The sequence below is a fragment of the Nanorana parkeri genome, unplaced genomic scaffold, assembly GCF_000935625.1.
Source record: "Nanorana parkeri isolate BGI_ZX_2015 unplaced genomic scaffold, ASM93562v1 scaffold556, whole genome shotgun sequence".
Classification (NCBI taxonomy): Eukaryota; Metazoa; Chordata; class Amphibia; order Anura; family Dicroglossidae; genus Nanorana; species Nanorana parkeri.
In genome coordinates, this window is record NW_017306824.1 from 905,592 (window position 1) to 929,662 (window position 24,071).

At 40.9% G+C, this 24,071-nt stretch overlaps 1 protein-coding gene across 3 annotated transcripts in view; it reads left to right on the plus strand.

The window, feature by feature from the left end:
* The window catches only part of RBMS2 (RNA binding motif single stranded interacting protein 2), a 107,128-nt gene that overhangs the window by 78,963 nt on the left and 4,094 nt on the right, over positions 1-24,071 (plus strand). For all 3 annotated transcript variants that reach the window (XM_018562027.1, XM_018562028.1, XM_018562026.1), the window contains exons 3-11: positions 6,215-6,273; positions 13,587-13,678; positions 15,287-15,444; positions 17,062-17,141; positions 17,908-18,017; positions 18,142-18,188; positions 21,917-22,010; positions 22,469-22,519; positions 23,671-23,781. In XM_018562027.1, coding sequence (XP_018417529.1) covers positions 6,215-6,273; positions 13,587-13,678; positions 15,287-15,444; positions 17,062-17,141; positions 17,908-18,017; positions 18,142-18,188; positions 21,917-22,010; positions 22,469-22,519; positions 23,671-23,781 — 802 coding nt within the window. The remainder of the gene's footprint in view (positions 1-6,214; positions 6,274-13,586; positions 13,679-15,286; positions 15,445-17,061; positions 17,142-17,907; positions 18,018-18,141; positions 18,189-21,916; positions 22,011-22,468; positions 22,520-23,670; positions 23,782-24,071) is intronic.

The following is a 24,071-nucleotide window of genomic DNA, read 5'->3' on the forward strand; positions in this document are numbered from 1 at the left end:
TGGGATGCTTGCTCAGAGCAAAAAAACGGTCATGTTTGGCTGATTTATAGACATTCTTGGTTTATACACTGATCTTTCTTCCAAATGACGGCTTGGCAGCCACATTTCACCACCATTCCTTGTCTATGCACAATGTAACATCACAGTCAATCATCTCTTGTAGCTTGAATATTACAAAGTGCTGAAAATTGAAATTTGTGATGGGCTGCCTTCTAATATGTCACTGAAGGCAAAACAGGTAATGTAAGTACAAGCGTGATGCATAACCAGCATAACCATGGAGCCTTATGCACTAAAAAGGCTGAACTTCTTCGTAAAAATAGTAGCATATGATCTTCTTGTTTGCTTTTGCATATAAGCTGAAATGGGAAAAAGAGAACAAGCTTGTCCACAGGATTAAAGCATATGGAAACCCTAACAATACTGCTCCTCCATAGATGTCACCCTAGGGCAGGAAGTGCGTTACTGGCAGAATCATTCCCTTTTGGTCTATTGTATGTACAATTATCTATTTGATAAGCACAATCTATGCACGTTTATCCTACCAGAAATCCAATGAACTGATAACTTCCTGAACTCTGCCTGTTCCTTGCTCTTATCAGTTAGTAGTATTATCGGCCCTGCCCAGTTTTGCTTTGTGTATTACAGAACATCATCTCCATGGAGGGAAATGTTCTGTAGTATAAATTTAAGAGCTAGCTGCCTTGGGTAACAATACTGCTCCTCCATAGATGTCACCCTAGGACAGGAAGTGTGTTACTGGCAGGATCACCAGGTAAATATAAGGGATAAAAATAAAACTAATGCACATCTAAGGGCTTTTTCACACCACTGACAGTGTGTTCCAGAGTGGTTAGGTGCTGGAACGCACTGTGTCGCGTACCAAACTCCCCCCTACGTTTGGGGGCGTGGTGGTACATTGAAGTGAATAGCACCGCAGCCACGCCCCCCCCCCCGCCCTCAGTGCGATTGCCCGCACCAGAACGCAAGGCACATCAATGCCTGCGTTCCGGTCCAGTGCAATCAGAAAACTTAGCGCATGCAGCATTTTTTCAATCGCACTGGACCGGAACACAGGCATTGATGTGGTGCCACTAACTTCATTGCATTGCACCTCCCACCCCAAAACACATGGGGGAGTTTAGTATGCGATACAGTGCGTTCTAGCAGCTAACTGCTCTGGAACGCACTGTCAATGGTGTGAACAAGCCCTCAGGGATGGAAAACTGCAAAAAAACATTGAAAGCGTTTTGTTATATTGGTTCAATAGGGGCAAATACATTCCTGTTGATCATTCCAGAGATCTGAGGAGTGAATAACCTTCTGTGCTCTCTGCCTGTTCTGTTATCCACTACATTGTTCCCAGCTATCTGTGGACTACAAAACACAAAAAGGGTGAGGTGTTCTGTACTTCTATGCTAGGGTGACCACATTGCTCCTTCATAGATGCAATATAATGAGTGAACATTGTCATCATAGGACAGGAAGTGTGTTACGGGCAGGATCACCATGTAAAAATAAGGTATAAAAGTCTGGACATTACATAGGGGGAAGCTAGGTAGGATTTTTAAGCAACTGTAAAGCACTTAAAATGCAAACAGCATTTTCTTTTTTAAGTTATGCAATGTAAATGGAAACATGGATATAACAAATATAAAGTAGGTGTTATCTCAATTTGGCTGCAAAAGTGGAAATACACTTTAAGTCAGGCTACTTGGCTGACCTTCAGTAAAGGTCACAATCTCGGCTTTCAAGGAAACCTGTGGTGAGGAAGTATGGAGTTTGCCATTGCCTCTCCTTCTGAAATAATGAGTTGCCTTATTGTCATGCTGATTGAGCGGCTGCACTACTTTCAGGATCACTGACTTGGACTAAGCATGTACAGTGGCTTGAAAAAGTATTCACCCCCTTGGCATTTTTCTTATTTTGTCGCATTACCACCTGGAATTTAAATGGATTTTTATTTGGATTACGTGTAATGGGCATACACAGAATAGTCCAAAATGGTGAAGTGAAATCAAGAAAATAACTTGTTTAAAAAAATTATAAAAAATGGAAAAGTAGTGCATGCATATGTATTCACCCCCTTTGCTATGAAGCCCCTACATAAGATCTGGTGCAACCAATTACCTTCAGAAGTCACATAATTATTAGCTAAAGACCACCTGTGTGCAATCTAAGGGTCACATGATCTCTGTATATATATACACCTGTTCTGAAAGGCCCCAGAGTCTGCAACACCACTGAGCAAGGGGCACCACAAAGCAAGTGGCACCATGAAGACCAAGGAGCTCTCCAAAACAGGTCAGGGACAAAGTTGTGGAGAAGTACAGATTAGGGTTGGGTTATAAAAAAAAAAAAAAAAAAAAAAAAAAAGTTGCACCATTAAATCCATTATTAAAAAATGGAAAGATTATGGCACCACAACAAGCCTGCCAAGAGAGGGCTGCCCACCATAACTCCACGACCAGACAAGGAGGGCATTCATCAGGGACGCAACAAAGACCAAAGATAACCCTGAGGAAGCTGCAAAGCTCCACAGTGGAGATTGGAGCATCTGTCTATAGGAGCAGTTTAAGCTGTACACTCCACAGAGCTGGCCTTCATGAAAGAGTGGCTAGAAAAAAGCCATTACACAAAAAAATAAGCAAACATGTTTGCTGTTTGCCAAAAGGCATGTGGGAGTTTTCTCAAACATATGGAAGAAGGTACTCTGGTCAGATGAGACTAAAATTGAGCTTTTTGGCCTTCAAGAAAAATGCTATGTCTGGAGCAAAGCCAAGACCTCTCATCACTCCGAGAACACCATCCCCACAGTGAAGCATGGTGGTGTCAGTATCATGCTGTGGGGATGTTTTTTATCAGCAGGGACTGGCAAACTGGCCAGAATTGAAGGAATGATGGATGATGCTAAATACAGGGAAATTCTTGAGGGAAACCTGTTTGTCTGCCAGAGATTTGAGGCTGGGACGGAGGTTCACCTTACAGCAGCACAATGACCCTAAGCTTACTGCTAAAGCAACACTCGAGTGGTTTAAGGGAAAACATTTAAATGTCTTGGAATGGCCTAGTCAAAGCCTAGACCTCAATCCAATTGAGAATCTGTGGCATGACTTAAAGATTGCTGTACACCAGTGAAACCCATACAACTTGAAGGAATCCCAGTGGCTAGGGGTGCCAAGCTTATAGAGACATACCCCAAGAGACTTGCAGCTGTAACTGCTTCAAAAGCTGGCTCTACAAAGTATTGAGAAGGGGGGTGAATACTTTTGCAAGCCACTGTAGATGCCTAGTTCCGACTTTCTTGATCTGGTTGCTCATTCCAAGTCAGTGACTGAGATAGAGAAAGGCAGAGACAGACCGACAACTAGTATTTTCAGAAGGAGATGAGTATTGGCAGCTCCCACTGTCAGTACAGAATCTCTTTGGAGAGAAAGCAAACCCCGTCATTTGGATATATTTGTCTTAATGTAATATACATTTGGTGACTAATAATCAGCGGTATGAGGTGTCCCTGTTCTGATGAGAGCGGGTCGTCTGCTGCCTAATCTTGTTGCTGAAGCTCTAAGGCACTGTCATCCAGTCCCTGAAGTCATACATTTATAATTTTTTGGAACATGTACATCTAATATGAATATTTTAGTGAAAGGCTGTGCGATTTGTCTGCTGGAATCTGATGGGGTGATCTCATAGCTGCCGGCATTATGAAATCATTTCCAGCGAATCTTTTCTCTTAAGTGAATGCTAGACATTGCCTTAGAGGACATGGTGCACTACAGAAACTGGCATACCACATACGTTTTACTTTATATCACTGATAATCAATAGATACTTCCTATAGAGACTTCAAAAATTAAAAATGGGGATGAGTGTTGCGTGTAGGCTGCCAATTCTGACAGTAGGGCTGGCCATACACTATTGGTTTCTTGTTGGGCTAAACAGCATGGGTGGGGGGAATCTCCCTGCTCTGCTATTGTATTCTGACAGCAGCCGGTGTGTCGCTGTCAGAATACCCAAAACAGAGACTGCAGCTGATTGGCTGCAGTTACTGTGGCTGCAGTTACTGTTTCAGACCATCTCCTTCAACAAAAGTGCATTGAAAATGTAACTTCTGACGAAGGGTGGGGTAGTGACGGGGCCACACGATGCTCAAATTCGAGAACTGCATGCTGTACGAAAACAAAAAATAACCGGTTCCTCCAACCGTTCTCAACACTGTGGATGGATGAATCTCCCACTGAGCTGTTGTATTGTGACAGTGACGGGTGTGCCACTGTCCCAATACCCAAACAGTGATGGCAGCTGATTGGCTGCTGTCACTGTTCACCTTAATATTTTCCATCCGGCATCTTCGATTTTCGAATGAAGCATGTCGACAGGGGCACCCAGTGAACGACTTTCGGCTAGTTCAGCAAGAACCCAACAAAATTTGTACAGTGTATGACCAGCTTTAAAGAAGAACTCCGGATACACATTTTTTTAGCCCTTGCAGTGGGGCTAACCCTGCACTGCAAGGGTTAAATGTTTGTTTTGGTCTAGGGTCTAAAATAAAAAAGATATACTCACCCGATCCCTGGCTCTGCAGCAGTGACTGCTCACCTGTGTCCCCCTTCAAGTCAATGGACTGCATCAGACGTGATGACATTAGCGTGGGGCTTAGACCACCAGAGCCCGTGGGAGAAGAGGCTGCGGGCATCAGTCTAGCAGCCAGGCAGGATCAAGGATTAGGTAAGTATAAATGTTTTTTATTTTTAAATGTCAGACCCTAGACCAAAATGAATGCTTAACCTTTGCTGCTGATAAGTGGCTGCGTAGAGGTTCCTTATCTACAAAGACCCTTTTGGGGTGATAAGGAACCTACACACAGGCCAATTATCTACAAAGACACTTTTGGGGTGATAATTGGCCTGTGTGTAGGTTCTAGGGATGTCCCGATACCACTTTTTCAAGACCAAGTACAAGTACTGTCCCTCATTTTGGGGTGATAATTTGACTGTGTATAGGTTTCTTATCTACAAAGACCCCTTTTGGGGTGCTAATTGGCCTGTGTGTAGGTTCCTTATCTACAAAGACCATTTTGGGGTGCTAATTGTCCTTTGTATAGGTTCCTTATCTACAAGGACCTCTTTGGAGTGATCATTGGCCTGTGTATAGGTTTATTTTCTACAAAGACCCCTTTGGGGTGATAATTGGCCTGTGTATAGGTTTCGTTTCTACAAAGACCCCTTTGGGGTGATAATTGGCCTGTGTATAGGTTTCGTTTCTACAAAGACCCCTTTGGGGTGATAATTGGCCTGTGTATAGGTTTCGTTTCTACAAAGACCCCTTTGGGGTGATAATTGGCCTGTGTGTAGGTTCCTTATCTACCAGCACATATAAGATTTGCAAACTCCTTTTTTATACAAGAGTTGGTTTCAAATGTATAGGTAAAACACCTGTTTTCCCCGGCTTTTGATTCTTATCCTTGCCATGGGCCCTAGAAACCATTCTATCCCTGTGATATAAAGGCATGGACTGTATTGAAAAAAGCCCAGCTACACACTTGCAGAGCATGCCAAGAAACTTTCTGGTACAGCCCAATGTTTCCAACACATATTATAGACTCTTGATCATCTCTGGTTGGATACTTGCAGTGTAGACTCTCAGCAGTTTACACACTCTGCTTTCTACATTCCAGCAGCTTTTTTGCATAATAATTTCATTATGACACCAATTTCTTATAAAAAAAAAAGGTAAACTGTAATATACATGGCATTCCAACTTTTACTTACAGGCTGTATTTTACATCGTTGTACAGGTGAAACTCGAATAATTAGAATATCGTGCAAAGTTCATTTATTTCACTAATGCAGCTTAAAAGGTGAAACTAATATATGAGATAGACTCATTACATGCAAAGCAAGATAATTCAAGCCGTGATTTGTCATAATTGTGATGATTATGGCTTACAGCTCATGAAAACCCCAAGAACCCCAAATCCACAACCTCAAAAAAGTAGATTATTACATGCAATCAATAAAACAAGGATTGTACATAGAACAATATCGGACCTCTGAAAAGTACAAGCATGCATATGTACTCAGTACTTGGTTTGGGCCCCTTTTGCAGCACTTACTGCAATTACTTTTGCACGATATTCTAATTATTCGAGTTTCACCTGTATATTCCAGTTTGATGGTTTTTAACCCATGCTAATTTTTTCTTTTCTTTCTAGATATGGAAAAATTGTATCTACAAAGGCCATATTGGATAAAACAACCAATAAGTGTAAAGGTATGTGCCTTGTCCTCATCCCTTCCTTGTTATTTCTAGCTTTGCTATTGCTTGGACATAACTTTTGACTATGGTTTAAGATTTCACTGGTCAGTTACTTGCATGACATTCAGTTATGGTTATTGTGGTTCGTCAGCAAGGCTCCATTCACACCAGATCCATTGCGTTGCGATCCGTTTTTAATTGGATACTAACACAACGGCACTGAGAAATGAATGGGTGTGAATGGGAGCAGTAAACACCACTGCGATTCATTTCTGTTCCTTTGCAGTGCAATGGGGGAAAAAAGTAGAGCATGCTGCATTTATTTATTTTTTTCTTCAGCGCAACGTAATGGAACAAAAACAGATGTACTTCCAATGCAACACAACATAACGGAAGTAGAAAAAACCCCATAGATATTTGTCCACTCAGGACATGTTAATTAAAATACAGATTGGCCAAAAAGAGAAAAAAATAAAACGGAATGTATTCAACAGGGGATGGAACTCTGCCCTCCTAAAATATAATTCCTTCCTCCGTGCTGCCAAACAGGCTTATTTGGTCACTCTCATTAACACACTCTCATCCAAACCTCGTCAACTCTTTTCTACTTTTAACTCTCTACTATGTCCCCCACCGCCACCACCCACTAACTCACTCACTGCCCAGGACATTACCATTCATTTCAAAAACAAAATAGATACAATTTGGCATCAGATCGCCACTGTGCAGTCAGCTTTCCCTATTCATGTACCTGACCCACCAACACACTTGTTACTCTCCTCTTTTGACCCCGTCACCACAGAGGAGGTTACCAAGCTTCTCTCTGACACCCACCTCACCACTTGCCCCCTGGACCCTGTTCCCTCACCGCTAAATCAGTCACGCTCTTACTCTATCCTACACTCTCTTACTCACATTTTCAATCTCTCCCTCTCTACTGGCATCTTTCACTCCCCTCTAAAGCATGCCCTGGTCACCCCAATAACCAAAAAAAACATCAATGGACCCTACCAACCTCAACAATCTCAGACCAGTCTCCTTACTCCCATTCACCTCCAAACTCTTAGAATGCCTTATCTACAGCCGCCTGAGCCGTCACCTCGCTGATAACAACCTTCTCGATCCCTTACAGTCCGGCTTTCGCCCCCTACACTCCACTGAAACCGCCCTCCTAAAACTCACTTATGACTTATTAACAGCTAAAAACAATGGCCACTACTCCTTACTCTTGCTATTAGACCTTTCTGCTGCTTTTGACACTGTGGACCAACTGCTCCTCCTCAAAAAACTCCACTCACTTGGCCTACAAGACTCTGCTCTCTCATGGTTCTCCTCCTACCTATCTAAGCGCTCCTTTAGTGTCACCTACAAATCTAACTCCTCCCCTCCTCTTTCTGTAGGGGTCCCCCTAGGCTCTGTCCTTGGACCCCTTCTCGTCTCTATCTACACCTCCTCCCTTGGTCAGTTAACCTCACATGGTTTCCAATACCATCTTTATGCTGATGACACTTAAATCTATCTTTCTACTCCACAACTCACCCCCTCAGTGTCCTTGCGTGTCACTAACTTACTAACTGACATATCAGTCTGGATGTCGCAACACTTCTTAAAACTCAATCTTTCAAAAACTGAGCTCCTGATATTTCCTCCTGCCCGTGCACCTTCCCCAAATTTTTCCCTTGAGATTTGTTAACACAACTATCCAGCCCTCCCCCCATGCCAAGGTCCTAGGCGTTATCCTGGACTAGGACCTCACCTTTCTTCCCCACATCCAATCACTATCCAAATCCTGCCGCCTTCACCTTCGTAACATCTCCAAAATACGCCCCTTCCTCGCCAATGAAACCGCAAAATTACTCATCCACTAACTTGTTATATCTCGTCTTGACTATTGCAACTCCTTCCTCACTGGCCTACCTCTACACAGGCTATCCCCCCTACAGTCTATACACTCATTCATCTAACCAACTGCTCAGTGTCTGCAACCCCCCTCTGCCAATCCCTCCACTGGCTTCCACTCGCCCAAAGGATACAATTCAAAATATTAAGAACCACTTACAAAGCCATCCACAACTCTGCCCCCAGCTATATCTCCAACCTCGTCTCAAAGTATCACCCTAACCGTCCCCTCCGCTCTTCCAAAGACCTCCTGCTTTCCAGCTCCTATATCAACTCCTCCCATGCCGCCTTCGGGACTTCACTAGACTCTCTCCCATCCTATGGAACTCTCTACCCCAACCTGTCCGTCTATCTTGGGCAAACTCCAGCAAACTGGGTTTGTACCAAGCACATGCACATCAGTAGACTAAAAAGCCCTCTGATCGAATCAGTATGTAGTGCAGTAAAGCCTTTATAAAACAGAAGGTATTCAAATGTCTCATGCCATCACATATCTCAAAAATAGGAGGATTAAACACACCTACACCATGAATCCTAAAGAGAGCGATACATGGAATTTTCAGATAATAGCTGGGTAGCACCTCTCAGGACCTCACAATAGAACATATCACATACTCTCATGTTACAGTGCATGCACCATTACCCGTTCATTGGGTTGGTGATTTGGTCCTGTTAGGACCCTCTGTGTTGTTTACTTTCTTTTCCTTTTTTTTTTTCTCCTTTATCCTGTCTTATATAATTGAAAATTGCCTCAATAAAAATCTATTGAAATTAAAAATAGGAGGATTATTCCTCATTTCAGGACAGTGGGTGAAGTCATGGAAATGGAATCCGTAACTATAACTTATCATGCCAAATGGATTGCTTTGACCAATTTAGAGCACATTTTAAAATCTAAGCATGATAGACCAAGGTTTGTTACCTTTGTCAGATTGGGTAGGCTGAAATATCAGTACATGGGTAGCACAGAGGAATAGTGGTTAGCACTTCTACTTTGCAGCACAGAGGGTTCCGGTTCAAATCCTGGTCATCTGCAAGGAATGTGCATGTTCTTCCTGTACGTGCTTGTGCTTGAGTTTCCTCCGGGTACTCCAGTTTCCTCTCACACTCCAAAGACATGCTGGGTGGTTAATTGGCTCCTGTCTAAATTGGCCCATGTGTATCCATGTGAGATCAACCTTAGATTGTAAGCTTCTTGAAGGCAGGGACTGATGTGAATGTGCAGTATGTAAAGCACTGCATAAATTGCGTAAATGTAAATACCTAATATTAAATAAATGGTAATCTGTAAGTAAAGCTGGCCATACATGCGGAAATCCAATTGTTCATTCAGTATTTCAGGTCCAGTTTTTAGTTGTAGAAAGACAGGCTGCTTTCTTTATGGATGGATTTAACAGCAACCAGATGGGGAAAAAAAACCTTCATCAAATGCTGTGGACAATCGGATGGTTTTCCCTTGCTTTGTTTCATTTTTTTTTTTACCAGTCAATGGCATGTGGTTTAATTGGTTACTTGCCATCTATTTTTTGATTGAGGATTGATCAACACTTGTTAAAACGAAAAAAAGACAGATTTGTGGATGGCTTTCATAAGGGTGTACTACATATTTACTATTGTCATGTCTATAAATTGATTTTGAATGTCATCGTTAACAAACAGTATGAAGAGGTTAGGTCTTGGGCATGGAAGGACTAAATGTAATGCAGCTGAGGCAACTAATATCCAAAATGGATAAAGTGAGGATTCACACTGGGAAGGTCAGGTTATCGGGAGATTTGCTTCATTAATTCCAAGAAGGGCTGTTGTTATCAGGTCATGGGGCAGGCACATGTAACAGCAGGATTTCTCACATTCCAGGAATTTCTAGAGTGAGAGGAGTAATAAGGAGTGGAGTGCAATGGATGTGATACACTGGTGAACGGGCCAGACGTTTGAAGGTACCCCACAACAAAGGCTGAATAAGCCGATACATCAGTAGTGGGTGTAGTGGTTTTGTACATATTTTCTTTATTATTTTTGGGAATAAAAAGCACAATTAAAAAAAAAAAAAATGTTTTGTTTTAGTCAGGTAAAATAAATCAATTTACCTCAAACTGTTTGTGCTAAGCAAGATTTTTTCCTGTTAAAACGGTCATGTCACTACATAAAAAGCTTTAAAGCCCATCTCCGGGCAAAAACGTAGCTGTGCAGTGAGGCTACCCAGGCACTGCAAGGGGTAAGTGTTCATTTATGTCTAGGGGACACTACTAAAGCTTTTTTACTTACATGATTCCTGCTGCCACTATCTCTGTCCAGGCTGCTAGTCCAGTCCCCACAGCCTCTTCATCCCTCCTCTCCTGTGGTCTAAGGCCCACTGAGATCATCACATCTGATCTGCATTAACCCTAAACTTCCAGAGCAGAGGGGGAGAGAGGTAAATGCTGACCGCCATGTGAATCGGGATCAGGTAAATAAAACCACTTTATTTGAGTCTACTAGAAAAAATTAGCACTTTACCCTTGCACTGTGGGGTAGCTCCACGTGGCGGACAAATCTGCATTGCACACTTTACAGGGAGTGTCAGATGCCTGCACAATGTCCATCCACCAGCTCCTGCTTCACTACTGTGCCCTACTGTGTGACCGATGGCCAGTAGGGGAAACCACTTCAAGAAGGGGGCCCGACATCCAACACACGCAGAAGCTTACAGCTAGCCTCTGCATAGCAGCAGGTTGTGGGTGGGATCCTCTTGTTAACTTTCAAATACTAGAAAAACATTTCAAATCCTCTGATTCCCTACTCTATGGGCAATTTCTGGATCCTGTTTAGGAATAGATGTGAGTGTTGCACTGGGAGTCACCCTGCAAGACGACTCAAATTGAGGAGGCATGTCTGCATGGGGAAAGGCGGGGGATCCATAAACCAGCTTCACCCACTCCAGGCATTACTGATGTGATTACCCCAGCACTGCTTTTCCAGGACTACCAGGGGTTAGTTGGGTGACCAGTAATTCTGGGCTTGTAGACAAAGCAACAGTGTCTGGTTGGCATTACAGGGAATTCCTGCCCAGAGGCAAAACGTAGCTCCATTTTCATGGAAGATTCCTGGATACATTTAGGTAGGGCAACACATGTCCTATACAATACTCCTTTAATTGCTTTGCCCGAAGTTCAGCTTTCACTGAAAGCCTATGTGTGGGATCATGTAATTTTTGATAATCAAGTAATGTATGGGTAAATTATATGAATGATAAGTGCATGCAGGCATCAGAAGCACTTATCATCCTCTTGAAAAGACTAGTAGATGTACATAGGATTTGAAGGGAGGAAGGTGTATGTTTCTTATAAACATATGTCTCTGTGATTTCTAGAAGATTTCGTCATACCTGGTAGCTGTACTCTAATTAGAGGGTGGAATAAAACGTATAAAGGGTTAAAATGAACCTGTAAGGTGAGAAAAAAAGGGTGCAGGACAATCATTATAGTCCTGACCTCACTACTTGGTGAGTCACTGATCAGGAACAGGTATGCAGGATGGACATTCAGTTTTTTTTTTAGACTTTACTGCATGATCCCTATTTCCAGCCTAACCTGTAATTCTACCGCTCTTTTCACTGCCTTGGCAAATTTCAGAGTGTAAAGCATCATATAAAAGACCCTGTTTTCTCATCTGTCAATGGTGGAGCCTCACTCTTTTCTCTATTGAACCGAGGTGAACACACAGCCATGTCTGCACTGGGACTCCCTTTGTCAGGGACAGGAAAGCAGCTGTGTGCAGTTAGTTCTCAAATAATTATTCTCTAGAGAAAACTGTGCGCAAGTACATAGCAATTTTCATTTCCCATTGAGGTGAACAGAGGTCCCCCTGCACTGCCCACGGAGGATGGTTGGATCTAACATCACTCTGGTGAGCTTGGCATCCAGGTACATGAAGCCTTGCAAACTAAAACTGCAGTTTTTGATATGTAGAAACTGTCGGTATTGGATGGAAAGTTCAGCGTAAGTGAGTGGAGAGAGCAAGGATGATTGGCTTAGTACTGTACGAAACTGAAATCTGGTTGCTGTGGATCACTGCACTTTGCACATCAGTGCTTCTGGCACTGACATACTGAGCAGGCTGTTAGAATACACCTCAACAACCGCAGACAGTTATAGACAGAGCCTGATAGCAATGAGCAGAACATCAGCATGTAGAATAAGTCATAAGCTTGTACAAACAGTGATGTAGCAAGAGATGCATGAGCGTGCAAGTTTTGAGCTGTGGTCCTTCCCCCTTTGCTGCCCAATGCATCAAAAAAATCAGTTTTTAATACAGAGCATGCTGATCCAAGAGGTGGCAGGTACATCTTCCAAAGCAGGACCTTTTGGATGCTTCTCCCTTTGCCTCTGCGTTTGGTTATGTGACCTCACAGATCCATTGACCAAACAAAGCTTCACTATGCCCTACACCAGGAGTAGGCAAACAACGGCCCCCCAGCTGTAGAGTAACTACAAATCCCATTAGGCAGTGCAAGACTGAGTCTTTCTACGTCTCACCTACACCAACAGCTTTGTTGTATGGCTCTGCAATGGATGAGCGTCTGCACACAGAACCATTAAATAGCATGTCAAAGTTTTTTTAAAAAATGCATTACATGCATTGCTCTTTAATACACGCGGGTTTGCTAATATTTTATCCCTTTAACCACACTGCAAGTACATAAAAAATAACTGTTGATGTGCTAGATATCTAGTGTGCTACTCCCTTATGACAAGACAATACAGTGAGGGGAATTCATCAAAACTGGAGCAGGTAGCATCTGGGGCAGTTGCCCGTAGCAACCAATCAGCTTCTATCTTCAGATTATTCAGTTAAGCTTTGAAAATTATTTAGAATGCTGATTGGTTACTATGGGCAACTGCTCCAAATTCTGTCTGCTCCAGTTTTTATGCATTCCCCCCGCTCTATGAATTGCTCTAAATTCCTATGCACATGGTATCAGCCCTGCCTACTTCATTTCCGATGCATTACAAAGGACACAGACCTCTCCTTATGTCCTCCCTCCCTCCTGATCTCCAGAATCACTCGTGCACAGACGGAGAACACGGAATGTTATCCGCTCACAAGATTTCTGGCAAAACCATTAACAGCCATTTTTTGCACTTATTGAAAACATGTATTAAGAACGCATTCAATGGTGTGTTTAGCAGACCAAATTGAGCAAATAAGAGAATTTCATTTATAGGGTTCACATACACTCAAAAAATAGATTGTTGGGCTAGACCCCTCTGGAACAGGGACCTTGTCATGACTGTGGCTGATGTCACCCCTGTTTCTGTCACTGTATAACAAATCCGTTTTTAAATAATTTTACTGCCCAGCTTTGCAAGATCAGATGCGTGTTACAGCTCAAATATAAAGATATGTTTATTTTAATATATGCTGTATTGATTCACTTTCTTTCTCTGCAGGATATGGCTTTGTGGATTTCGATAGCCCCGGAGCTGCTCAGAAAGCAGTAGGTGCTTTGAAAGCCAGTGGGGTGCAAGCCCAAATGGCAAAGGTATGTCGAAAAGTAGTTTTCAGAGTTTTACGTAAGAGCAAGACGCACGTCAAGTCTACCAATTGAGTTCTCAGCATGGTACAAAGCCAAGGAGGACAGCAATCAAAATACAGGATAAACTTCCCTTTAGTGTGATTCGTATAGAAGAACAGATTTACTTAATGGACTTTATGAACTATTGACTATTATAGCAAGGTTTATTCAACATTTTATTATGTATGTAGCACTAGCATCTTCCACATGACTTGCCTGAATCTTTTACAATGCATTGTTTAAAGGTGTCACTTGAGTTGGTGGTGTTAGCTGCAACAAGAATGATGCCGATATTAAGGGGCCTCATGTATAGAATTGTTAGCTATTGACATTAACATTAAATATGGATGGGGCCCACCAGCAGTCATCAAGATTCCTGACATATCATTGTCATTGGACTACCCCTGAGAGCTCTCATATTGGAGATGCTCCATCACGTGAGGAAAGCTTATAAAATAACGCTCTAGGGTTTCATTATCCTATTTTTAATTTTAAAAAAATAAAAATTGGTGACCAAAGTGAAATTTGTGAACTTGAAGAAACAAGCCACTTACTGAACCTAGAGGTTATAATTTAGTCTTCTTTTTTCTAAACTGTTGGTCTATTTGAAAGAGGTAAAAGAAGAGTTAATAATAGAAGATACCAATAGCTGTGAGATTTGGATAATGCAATGTTAATATCAAACTCAATCATCAAATACTGTTTTGGGACTACAGTGAACTTGAGCACAAAGGTGCTCCCAAAAAGATGCAACTACATCCATTAATTATAAGAAAATATAACAACTCAAATATATTTCTGTATAATTGTTGGATGTAGTTGCATCTTTTTGGGGAGTACCTTTGTGCTTAAGTCTTTTGTAGTCCTAAAACAGTATTTTGTTTTTGAGTTTAATATTCGCATCAAACTGTGCACTCTAGATTTAGATGGTGTGTGCGTCAACAATAAATGTTGTATAATGCAGAATTATGTATATACATGCCAAAATGTTATCTGGGAGAATTTTGTTTTTTTTTTACTAAATTAATAACTGCCTACCACTACCGATACCACTTTCGGCGTTTCATTCTCTCCCATTTAGGAAATTCAGATTAGGAATATAAAATACATTTGAAATGCACATGGCAGAATAGATAAAGTTTTGTGCAATGATAACTGGAAGTCGACATTTGATGATTAAAGAGCAGCATTGTTTGTATGTACTGTATTTTTATAACCCCAAGTATGTGCAGTCTTCCCGTGGGCACTGTTCCCAAGGAGACTGGCTGTGCTATCGAGCACTTCCCCCTAATTTAATAAGGAGTTTGATGAATAGTGTAGAAAACATTTGATATGTAGCCAGTTAGTTTGTTGCAAAAAATTGATGCTTCTATGCAAAAGCTGTAAAAATAGTAGTTATGCAGTAAACATACAATGTATCAATATAGAACGTAGGCTGAGTCCATGTTGGTGTCCAACTTCTCATCTAAAGCAGTAACATTTTTTGGCTGCTTCATAGCTGCGTACTGCTGATAAAGGTCACACATTCTGTTTAAGTGTTTAATAGTTATGAACTGTCTTGTGTTGGATTTACAGCAACAGGAACAAGACCCCACCAACCTGTACATCTCTAACTTGCCAGTCAGCATGGATGAGCAGGAACTGGAGTCGCTGCTGAAACCTTTTGGACAGGTCATATCCACTCGTATCCTGCGCGATGCTAGCGGGACCAGTCGAGGTGTTGGTTTTGCAAGGTGAGTTATCTCATGGTATGATAGTGGCAGAAAAATTTTCTCCATGCATAGACACCACTTCATTTGAGAATTTACATATCTTTAAGAGGAGCACTATGATTTTGAATAATCTTCGTGCTGTTCTGAACTTGTATGAAGAGACCTTCGTATCCCAACATTACATTTAGGGACTGAAAAGCTGCAATATATTTGTTTTGGGTTTAGATAATTTTGTCTTTCTTCCAAATTGGCCCTAGTGTATGTATGATTCTGGTAGGTACTCCTTCTGGAGGACATCTACTGATTTTATTGGTTCTCTGTAAAGTGCTACATATGTTGGCACTATGTAAATAAGTAAGCAAATTTGTATTTGTTTCTGTTATAGATAGAGGATGTCACACCTCCTTTTTTTCCAAGTTCTTAAATAATTGCTCTATAGGTTTAATATAGATCTTCACTACACAGTTTGGGAGGCCACGCTGTCCTGCACATAGCTTCATATATGACTGTGAGATGATAGCCTAGGTTTCCAGTAATGGCATAAGGAATCTTTATTATTATACAGGATTTATATAGCGCCAACAGTTTGTGCAGCGCTTTACAATATAGGGAAGACATTACAATTACAATACAATTCCATTTACCTTGATTTTCAGTTCCACCTATTTAGAATATGTAGCCCTGTCAATAAATTGTGTGTGATTTCTTTTTAAATGCAGTGTTCTTCATGCATGTATTGTTTACCGCCACAGTTGTCTGCCTCCACTGGTTTCAATCATTTCCCAGTTTTCATTGACCCTACAATCGACATTTCAACTTTTAGGCCTTCATTTATAAAACGTAGCACGGCACTGGGACTCCTGGTTAGGAAATTCCTATATTCGTCAGCGCCATCTAGGGGCACAAATGCTGTGCTACGGTTTATAAATGAAGCCCTTAACGTGGAACTAAACTTAAATAAAAAACTGCTGGAGAGGTTTTGGCAGACGAGACAGGCACATTCACTTCTGCCAAAAAAACTGCCTCTTTTCCCATCTAACAGTTGTTTATTTTTCTGTTCATACTGTATGGCGCATGTGCAGTTAGATCATCAGTGGCCACGCAGTGACGAAGAGGATTTCTGGGAACATGGAAGTAGTATCCAAAGAGATGGCATACATACACATTATGGCAGGAGTGCACACACCAGCATGGAATTTACTTGGGATTAAAAGGATTTTGCATAGGATTTTGTTACTCCCTGTGACATCACTAGGCTTTCAATATTCTTGCAGTAGCAGCTGCTGGAAACTCCGTTAATGTAGCCACACCCTCTCACAAGAACTGCATCACCCAGGAGCCATTTCCTTCCACACAGTGTGTGGACAGTCCATCAGGAGTCAATTGGTTTGCTGGGAAAGAAATCAGTGTATGCACATGAAATAAAACTGAACGATGAGGGATATATGGAGTTCTCCAGTCCATAAGGCAGTGCTGACAATGTTGGTTGGGATTTCAGAGCAGCAGGGGCACTGTGCTTTATCCCAAACAGGAGTAATTGTATATCAGTTGTAACCTATGTAAACGTTTAATTATCAGTATCACTTTTTAGCTGAGAAAGGGACAAAAGAGTTGAAATTCTGCTTCCTTCTTCCACAGAATGGAATCTACGGAGAAATGTGAAGCTGTGATTTCTCATTTCAATGGCAAATACATGAAAACGCCCCCTGGTGTCCCAGGTGAGCAGAACATCTGAATTCCAGCAATTCTCATTTGTAAATGCTGTTTTACATGCAGCTAAACAGTGTCGGCACCTTGTTATATGATAACTAAAAAATTGAAGAGTTTTAGGGGGAATTATAGTTTGTGAAGAAGATGTTACAATTTGGGATTTTCCCCTCACTTTCTTTCTCGATGACGGTGGTTATCAACTAGAGGCCTGAATCTCCTCAGTGGAGACAGGCAGTAATGTAGAAGAGATTTTTTTTTAATTTTGTATGGATGCCCATCTTCACCTGTCAGACATGGGGATATGATAACCTGATAATACACTATGGCTCAGTCTTAAGTAATGCAGCTTTGCACAACTGAGATTTTTGGTTTAGTTTACAATAAGCACATCAATATATTTTTTATACCTACCACATTGCTGTTAAAAGAGAATATGATGATCATTATACATATATATAGCGTACAGAGAGACTTGCATTAGACTGTCCCATAGGAACTTGTATCATTCTTGAGAGATATTGTTCTATTGATCAGTAATGGGGTGTATAGCTGGTGTTGCGATTTAACAGTCTTGTATGACTTTATAATCTGCATTCTAGTGCTGTGGGTAAAGAACTAATCTGATTACCATGATTCTAGAGCATTCCTACACTCCACCATAGCCCCTGGGGAGCTTCTAGTGCTGGGGCCTCAGGGCTCCTTATAGTTGTGCAAGTTTAAACTTACACCATAATCTTAACCATAAACTTACTTGCCATGATACTCTTTCTTTAGCACCACAAGAACCCCTCCTTTGTAAGTTTGCGGATGGAGGACAAAAAAAAAGACAAACCCAGGGGAAATACATTCAAAACGGACGTGGCTGGCCACGAGAGGGAGATACGGTAATTTTTACAATATTCCCTCATTCTCTGTTTTCTTCATCGTTTAATATTTCCTTTCCTGCGGTTTGTTTCGGTACATGTTCAGTTTGTATTCCTATTACAACAGTTGCTATTTATTTCATAGGGTGGAATGACATTGACATATGATCCTACAACTGCCCTGCAGAATGGGTAAGACTCTTGGACCTTCTTTGATTGCCATTCATTTTGTGTGTTATGTGAGCCAGTTTTGTCAGTAAGGGAGCTGCATATTTTAGTGCATGCCAAGTATTGTGGAAATAGCTTGTTAAAAAGAATCTGCAGATTTAACCACAAGGAGTCTTTGGCAGGAAGCAATGGGCAGCCCTATATGGCAAAGCCTATGGGCTTAATAACTATAAAGGCTATAACTATTTTTTGGGGGGCCATAAAAATTGTTAACATCAATGAGAGCTGGAAATAAGTCACGTGGCATAATATAGCTATTGTAATAGCAAAAAACACACATAGTGTAGCTAAATAAATTGAGTGTCATGTGCAAATATCAACTAAATAATACAGTGTAGCATTTTGCCTCATTCTATATGAAAAATTGTGATGTTGAAGCAGAGTATTAAAAAAAATAGCAAACACAGTTTGGCAGAATATAGTACAGTATAAATGTGATTAAAAAAAAATAATTCTCCGTGTACCTTCCACTGAAAATAATAGACATTATAATGTTTAGTTGTGTACATTATCAATGAAAATTTGGGTGAAAAATGGGCAGTAAGTCAACTGACAAAGTCTTCAGGAATAATATTTTAACATGTTTTACCCATAGCTCGAATACACTGAAAATGAGTAGGGGAAACACGCCATTACTTTGCTATTACCTTTTATAAATAGGCTCTTAGGCCTCACATTGCCACCACTTCTATTAGACTAAATTATGATATATGCTTAGTGCGTATATGTTTTCTCCAAATTTATCTGGTGGTTATTTTTGATGTGACCAAGAAGGAAACGGTAACACACAAACACTGAATATGATATGAGTAATATTGTTGCCCCCTCCTAATTATTTATAGTACTGATGCTTTCGTGCAGCAATTTGCAAAAAATATGATACCATTCATACCAGTCCCTTCCAGTGAGGAGACCTACAATCCAATGTTACAAGCACACATATAAAGAAATTATTAAAGGTATTGAAGACCTAGGAAGACACTAATATTATTACGCACATTAGGCTGATCATATTTTTATATATACAGCCCATACATAATTTGTTTAAAAGTCTGTAGATTCCCTTTAGTTGGCACACCATCAATTTTCTCATAACAATTCTGAACCCTCCACCCCTTAAACACACTTACTTGTATCATAACTTTTGGGCTCTTTTTGCTCTATGAAGGTTTATTCTAATCATGCCCCGTGCATAATATTAGAGAGCCTGTACTTATCTGTTCTAGAGCCTAGATCTAGAACAGATAAGTAGATAGGGCGAATGTGGAATCAAAGCCAGTTGTTAAATGGTACAAAACACAAAAATTCCCCAGCCTCAACCTGCCAGCCAGCCTGCAACCAAACAAGTAGCCCTGTCAACAGTATGCGGTAAAATCAGAGGTTTTAGTTGCACAAACTTTTACCTGGAGGTAGCCTACTCCTCCTAATAAGGTGCAGGGACGCACTGGGGGCCCAGCAACCAAAAATGCACGCTGGGACACCTTATTAGGAGGAGTAGGCTACCTCCAGGTACACCTGCATGCAATCTATCGACTTCATTAATATGCTCACACTTGGAGACTCGGATACATTGAGTTAGGACCACACTTTGCAGAGGTGCCTTGGCGCGGCAGTGTGGCTTCTACATATTTTTGGCCAAAAGTTTGTGCAACTAAAACCTCTGATTTTAACGCATACTGTTGACAGGGCTACTTGTTTGGTGGCAGGCTGGCTGGCAGGTTGAGGCTGGGGAATTTTTGTGTTTTGTATTGTTGTAAGCCTTCCCAATGTGCGCCCTGCTATAAAGGCTGGTTATAGATTCATGCATGTACCACTTTTTTCCAGTTGTTAAATGGGCCTTTCATTCACTTGGGGCTCTTGGTCTGTTGCGAATTGGCTGTTTTTATTCTATTGTTCATTTTAAAGTGAAGTTTTGAGGAAGGAGCGGTGGAATCCTCTCCAGTTTGCGGAAAAAAGTGCAAATTTAGCTAAATTCATTTCATATCCTTACTGGTTTCTGTTTTGTTGATTATGAGATATACTATACCAGTATGCTTGCTGAAACGTTTCAAAATGAATGGGAGAGATTGCCTTTACTGTAACATCATGATCAGTGATGTGATACAAAACATTGCACCCTCAGCCCCTAGTGCAGTAACCTAACAAAATCTGTTCTTTTTTTCCAAGTAAAAGGTACACCTAGCCATGTGTAACCTCCGAACTGACTTATCAGAGCTCATGCAGGGATATGGTCTCCCAAGTGGCCAAGTAGGAGGCATCTAGCGCTAACAGATGGGACAAGGGGCATTATTTACTTTTTCACCCATACCTAGACGTGTTGGGTATTTAACTTTGTTCCTGGTGTCCAAGGAGAGCAGTGGGGGAGAAAAGGAAAGATGGGTATGTTCTGCTGAGGAAGGGAAAGTACATATTTTTGTTGTCCCTGTTTCAGGAAGTGGAAGGTTCACTTTAAGAGAAACTTGTGCTGAAATAAATTAGATACAATACCTGACCACTACTGGTAAGGCTAGTTTACTGAATGTTATGCTGATCCAGTGCCTTCAGTAGTTTCTAATGGGGATGTTCAGATACCAAGTACTGTACTTGGTACAAGTACATGTACAGATACTTTTCCAGCTCCAAGACTAGACTAGAGAAAAATTTAAAAGTTAGGAGGCGGCTGTCATTTTTAAGGAGCATATGGAGCTCCTGGGATTTGTGCATCCCTGTTGTAATGTATGATTTGTTTTATATAACTATATATTAGGGATGCACCGATACCATTTTTTCGAGTACTGATACTTGTCCAAGTACTCACAGATACAAGTACTGATACATTTTTGTTTAGTGTCATGTGACAGTTTTTCTAAAACAATACAGACTAATGATTTCAGGACAGTGGCGGAGCGCCAGAGATAGGTCCTAGCTGCAACCGCTGCAACCCTGATAGTCCTCATGAAAATGCCAAGTATCAGCACTGGTATCTGAACATCCCTAATTTCTAAGTGACTGACCTGGAACAAGTATACAAATCAGGTAGTCTGACTTCATGTGCCGAAGGAGGTCAATAGCCTAGCTATGTACTTCTCTCAGTACAGATCTCCTTTATTGAATGCTGGATTACAAAATATGCATTCTGCTACCCTTTGTTACATCACTGATTCCAATCAACACTGGATCTCCAGTTGCATGTGGGATTATCTTTTACTACCATTGATACACAAAATGCTAATGTTACACAAAATGCTACACAAAATTGATACACAAAATGCTAAATGTTTGATGGGTACAGAATCAATAGAACAATCAATACGGTTTATTAAACTACAATGGAATTTATGTAGGATTTTCATAATTAAACTTTTAGTTCTTGTCTTGTTTAATTTACTCAATAGGAGTGGGCAATTTGTAAGGCAGCCATCTTGGCACAGTTTTAGTCTAAGGGCTTGTTCACACCATGGCCATTGATCTAGGCTTTTCTGCACACCACTGCAGTATGGTCTAAACGGGGCACATAGCAAACCATTCTTTTGTGCTCTGTTCACCCCATACATGTGCGACAGTGTGCAGAAAAACCCAGCGCATTGGACACATGGTGTGAACAAGACCTAAATTAGCATTTTGATTTGTGCGCATTGTGAATTTTGTAGTTTGCTATTGACAGTATGTATTGTGTGCGTTTACCATATATTTTATTATTTGATGTTTCTCAGGTTTTATACCACCCCATACAGTATTGCCCCAAACAGGGTAATCGCTCAGGCAGCCCTCTCCCCATACCTGCAATCACCTGTATCTTCTTATCAGGTAAGACTAATATTAATCTTTATTCTGGCAAGACTTGTAATGCAATTCCAGTTTAGACAGGCTGTTTTATTGGATGATATACCTGTGTAGGTTTAGCTCAATTTGCTTAGTTGTAACAGTTATTTGCCATAACGGCTGTCATTTTCTAGCAGCAAGAGCTCAGTACATAAGGCATACAACTGGTTTTAGCACTGGCCTATGTAGCAGTTAACTGTCAGCAGTAATGAACCCTTGACAGTGTTGGAAAAGCTTGTCTGTCAGCGATTATTCTCTCTTCCCCCCTAGAAGAGGAGTGTGTTATGAACATGGATTGGTAGCTCTCTTACCACTTGTTCTTAGGATATGTGCCTTTATTTGGTTTTCTATATGCCTTAATGTACTGATGTGTGTGCTTCTGGAGTACCTTAAGTGATGTTATAGAAACGTGGAAAAAAATGATATGCTCTATTTGTTTGTAGGTTCATAATCCCTCCTGGATGCATCATCAGTCTTACCTCATGCAGCCTGCAGTGAGTATTAATTATTTGCATATATAGAACCCTCTTTCTTGACTGTCCAATGTTTCTGTTCTTGTCTTTCTTTTGCACCCACTGCTCTGCCACTGGTGCCAGCTTCCTTTTATGCCCTTAAAAATCTTTATAGCCTTGCATACTTAAAAAGCATGATGCCTTAAAGGGGGTTTCCACGTTAAACTGGAAGAAAACTTCTGCTGTCTTTTATAATGCAGATGTGTCTTTACTTTGATTTGGTCCTCTTGCCTGTAAGAGCAGGTCCCCTCTTCAGCTGCTGTTTAAGAGGTGGTCATGGAATTGAAGATCTTGGTCTGTAAAAATGAGACTTGGAAAGATGGGGGGCACATAACATTGTTAAATGGAGATTAGTTTATAGAAGAACTCCAGGCAGTATAAAAAAATTAACCCTTGCAGTGGAGCAACCCCCGCACTGCCAAGGTTAAGTGCTCGTTTTTGTCTAAGGTCTAAAAAAAAAAACAAATCCTTGGTCTGGCGGCAGTGACTCCTTAGCTTTCTCCCCTTCCCAGTCTGGCTATGGATCTGGTAAGTATATTTCTTTTACTTTAGACCCTAGACCAAAACGAGCATTTAACCCTTGCAGTGTAGGTGTTCATTTTTTAACTACCCTGAGTTCTTCTTTAAACTAATCTCAGTTTAACAATGTTATGTACCCCCCATCTTCAATGTTATGTACAGGTCTCGTTTGCATACCTCTTTAACTTACAAGTGAACCCCCCTTTGCAGGATGTCTCCTGTGAGCACGGAAACTAAATACATTTATAAAACATGCTTTTGCATATCTGTTTCCATATCTCAATGAAGCAATAAAGCAAAGGGAAAAAACAATATAGCTTATTAAAGTAAACCTGAAAATTTGTACTATAATAGTTTAAATTAATTGATGTGTCTCAACTGTGTGTTGTCAAGGAAAGCCAGAATATTATTTTTCTATCCTATAGCATTGCTTCACAATGCACAAGTGTTGCTGGACCGCTACTTGCACGTATGTTAACAAGAAAAATGTGCTTTTTATTGAGGACCACAGCTGAGAAACGCTTATCTAGACCCTTTCCAATCATGTGGCATAGCTGGAAGGTGACATTGTGGTTGTGTGCACTGTGGCCTCTTGAACATTCACTCTTTGTTAGGGAACTGTCCTCACTCCCACTATGGACCATGCTATTTCCATTCAGCCTGCTTCCATGATGGGACATCTGACTCAACAGCTGGGACACCTGTCACTGGGGAGCACGGGAGCGGTAAGATATTTCTTTTTTCATTTAAAAAAATTTATATATTTTTTTAAATCATGTTATAAATTATTATGAATCAAAAACAAAGATGCTGAGAATATATATGTAAGAATGTTTTTAACAACAAAGTTGAATGGCATATAGTGAACATACATTGGGGGGACTAATCCTCCAAATATATAGGCTATAGAGAACATACTGGAGCAGATGGAATCTGGAGCTGTTGTCCATAGTAACCAATCCGCTTCTTGTTCAGTTAAGCTTAGAAAATGAAAGGTAGAAGCTGATTGGTTACG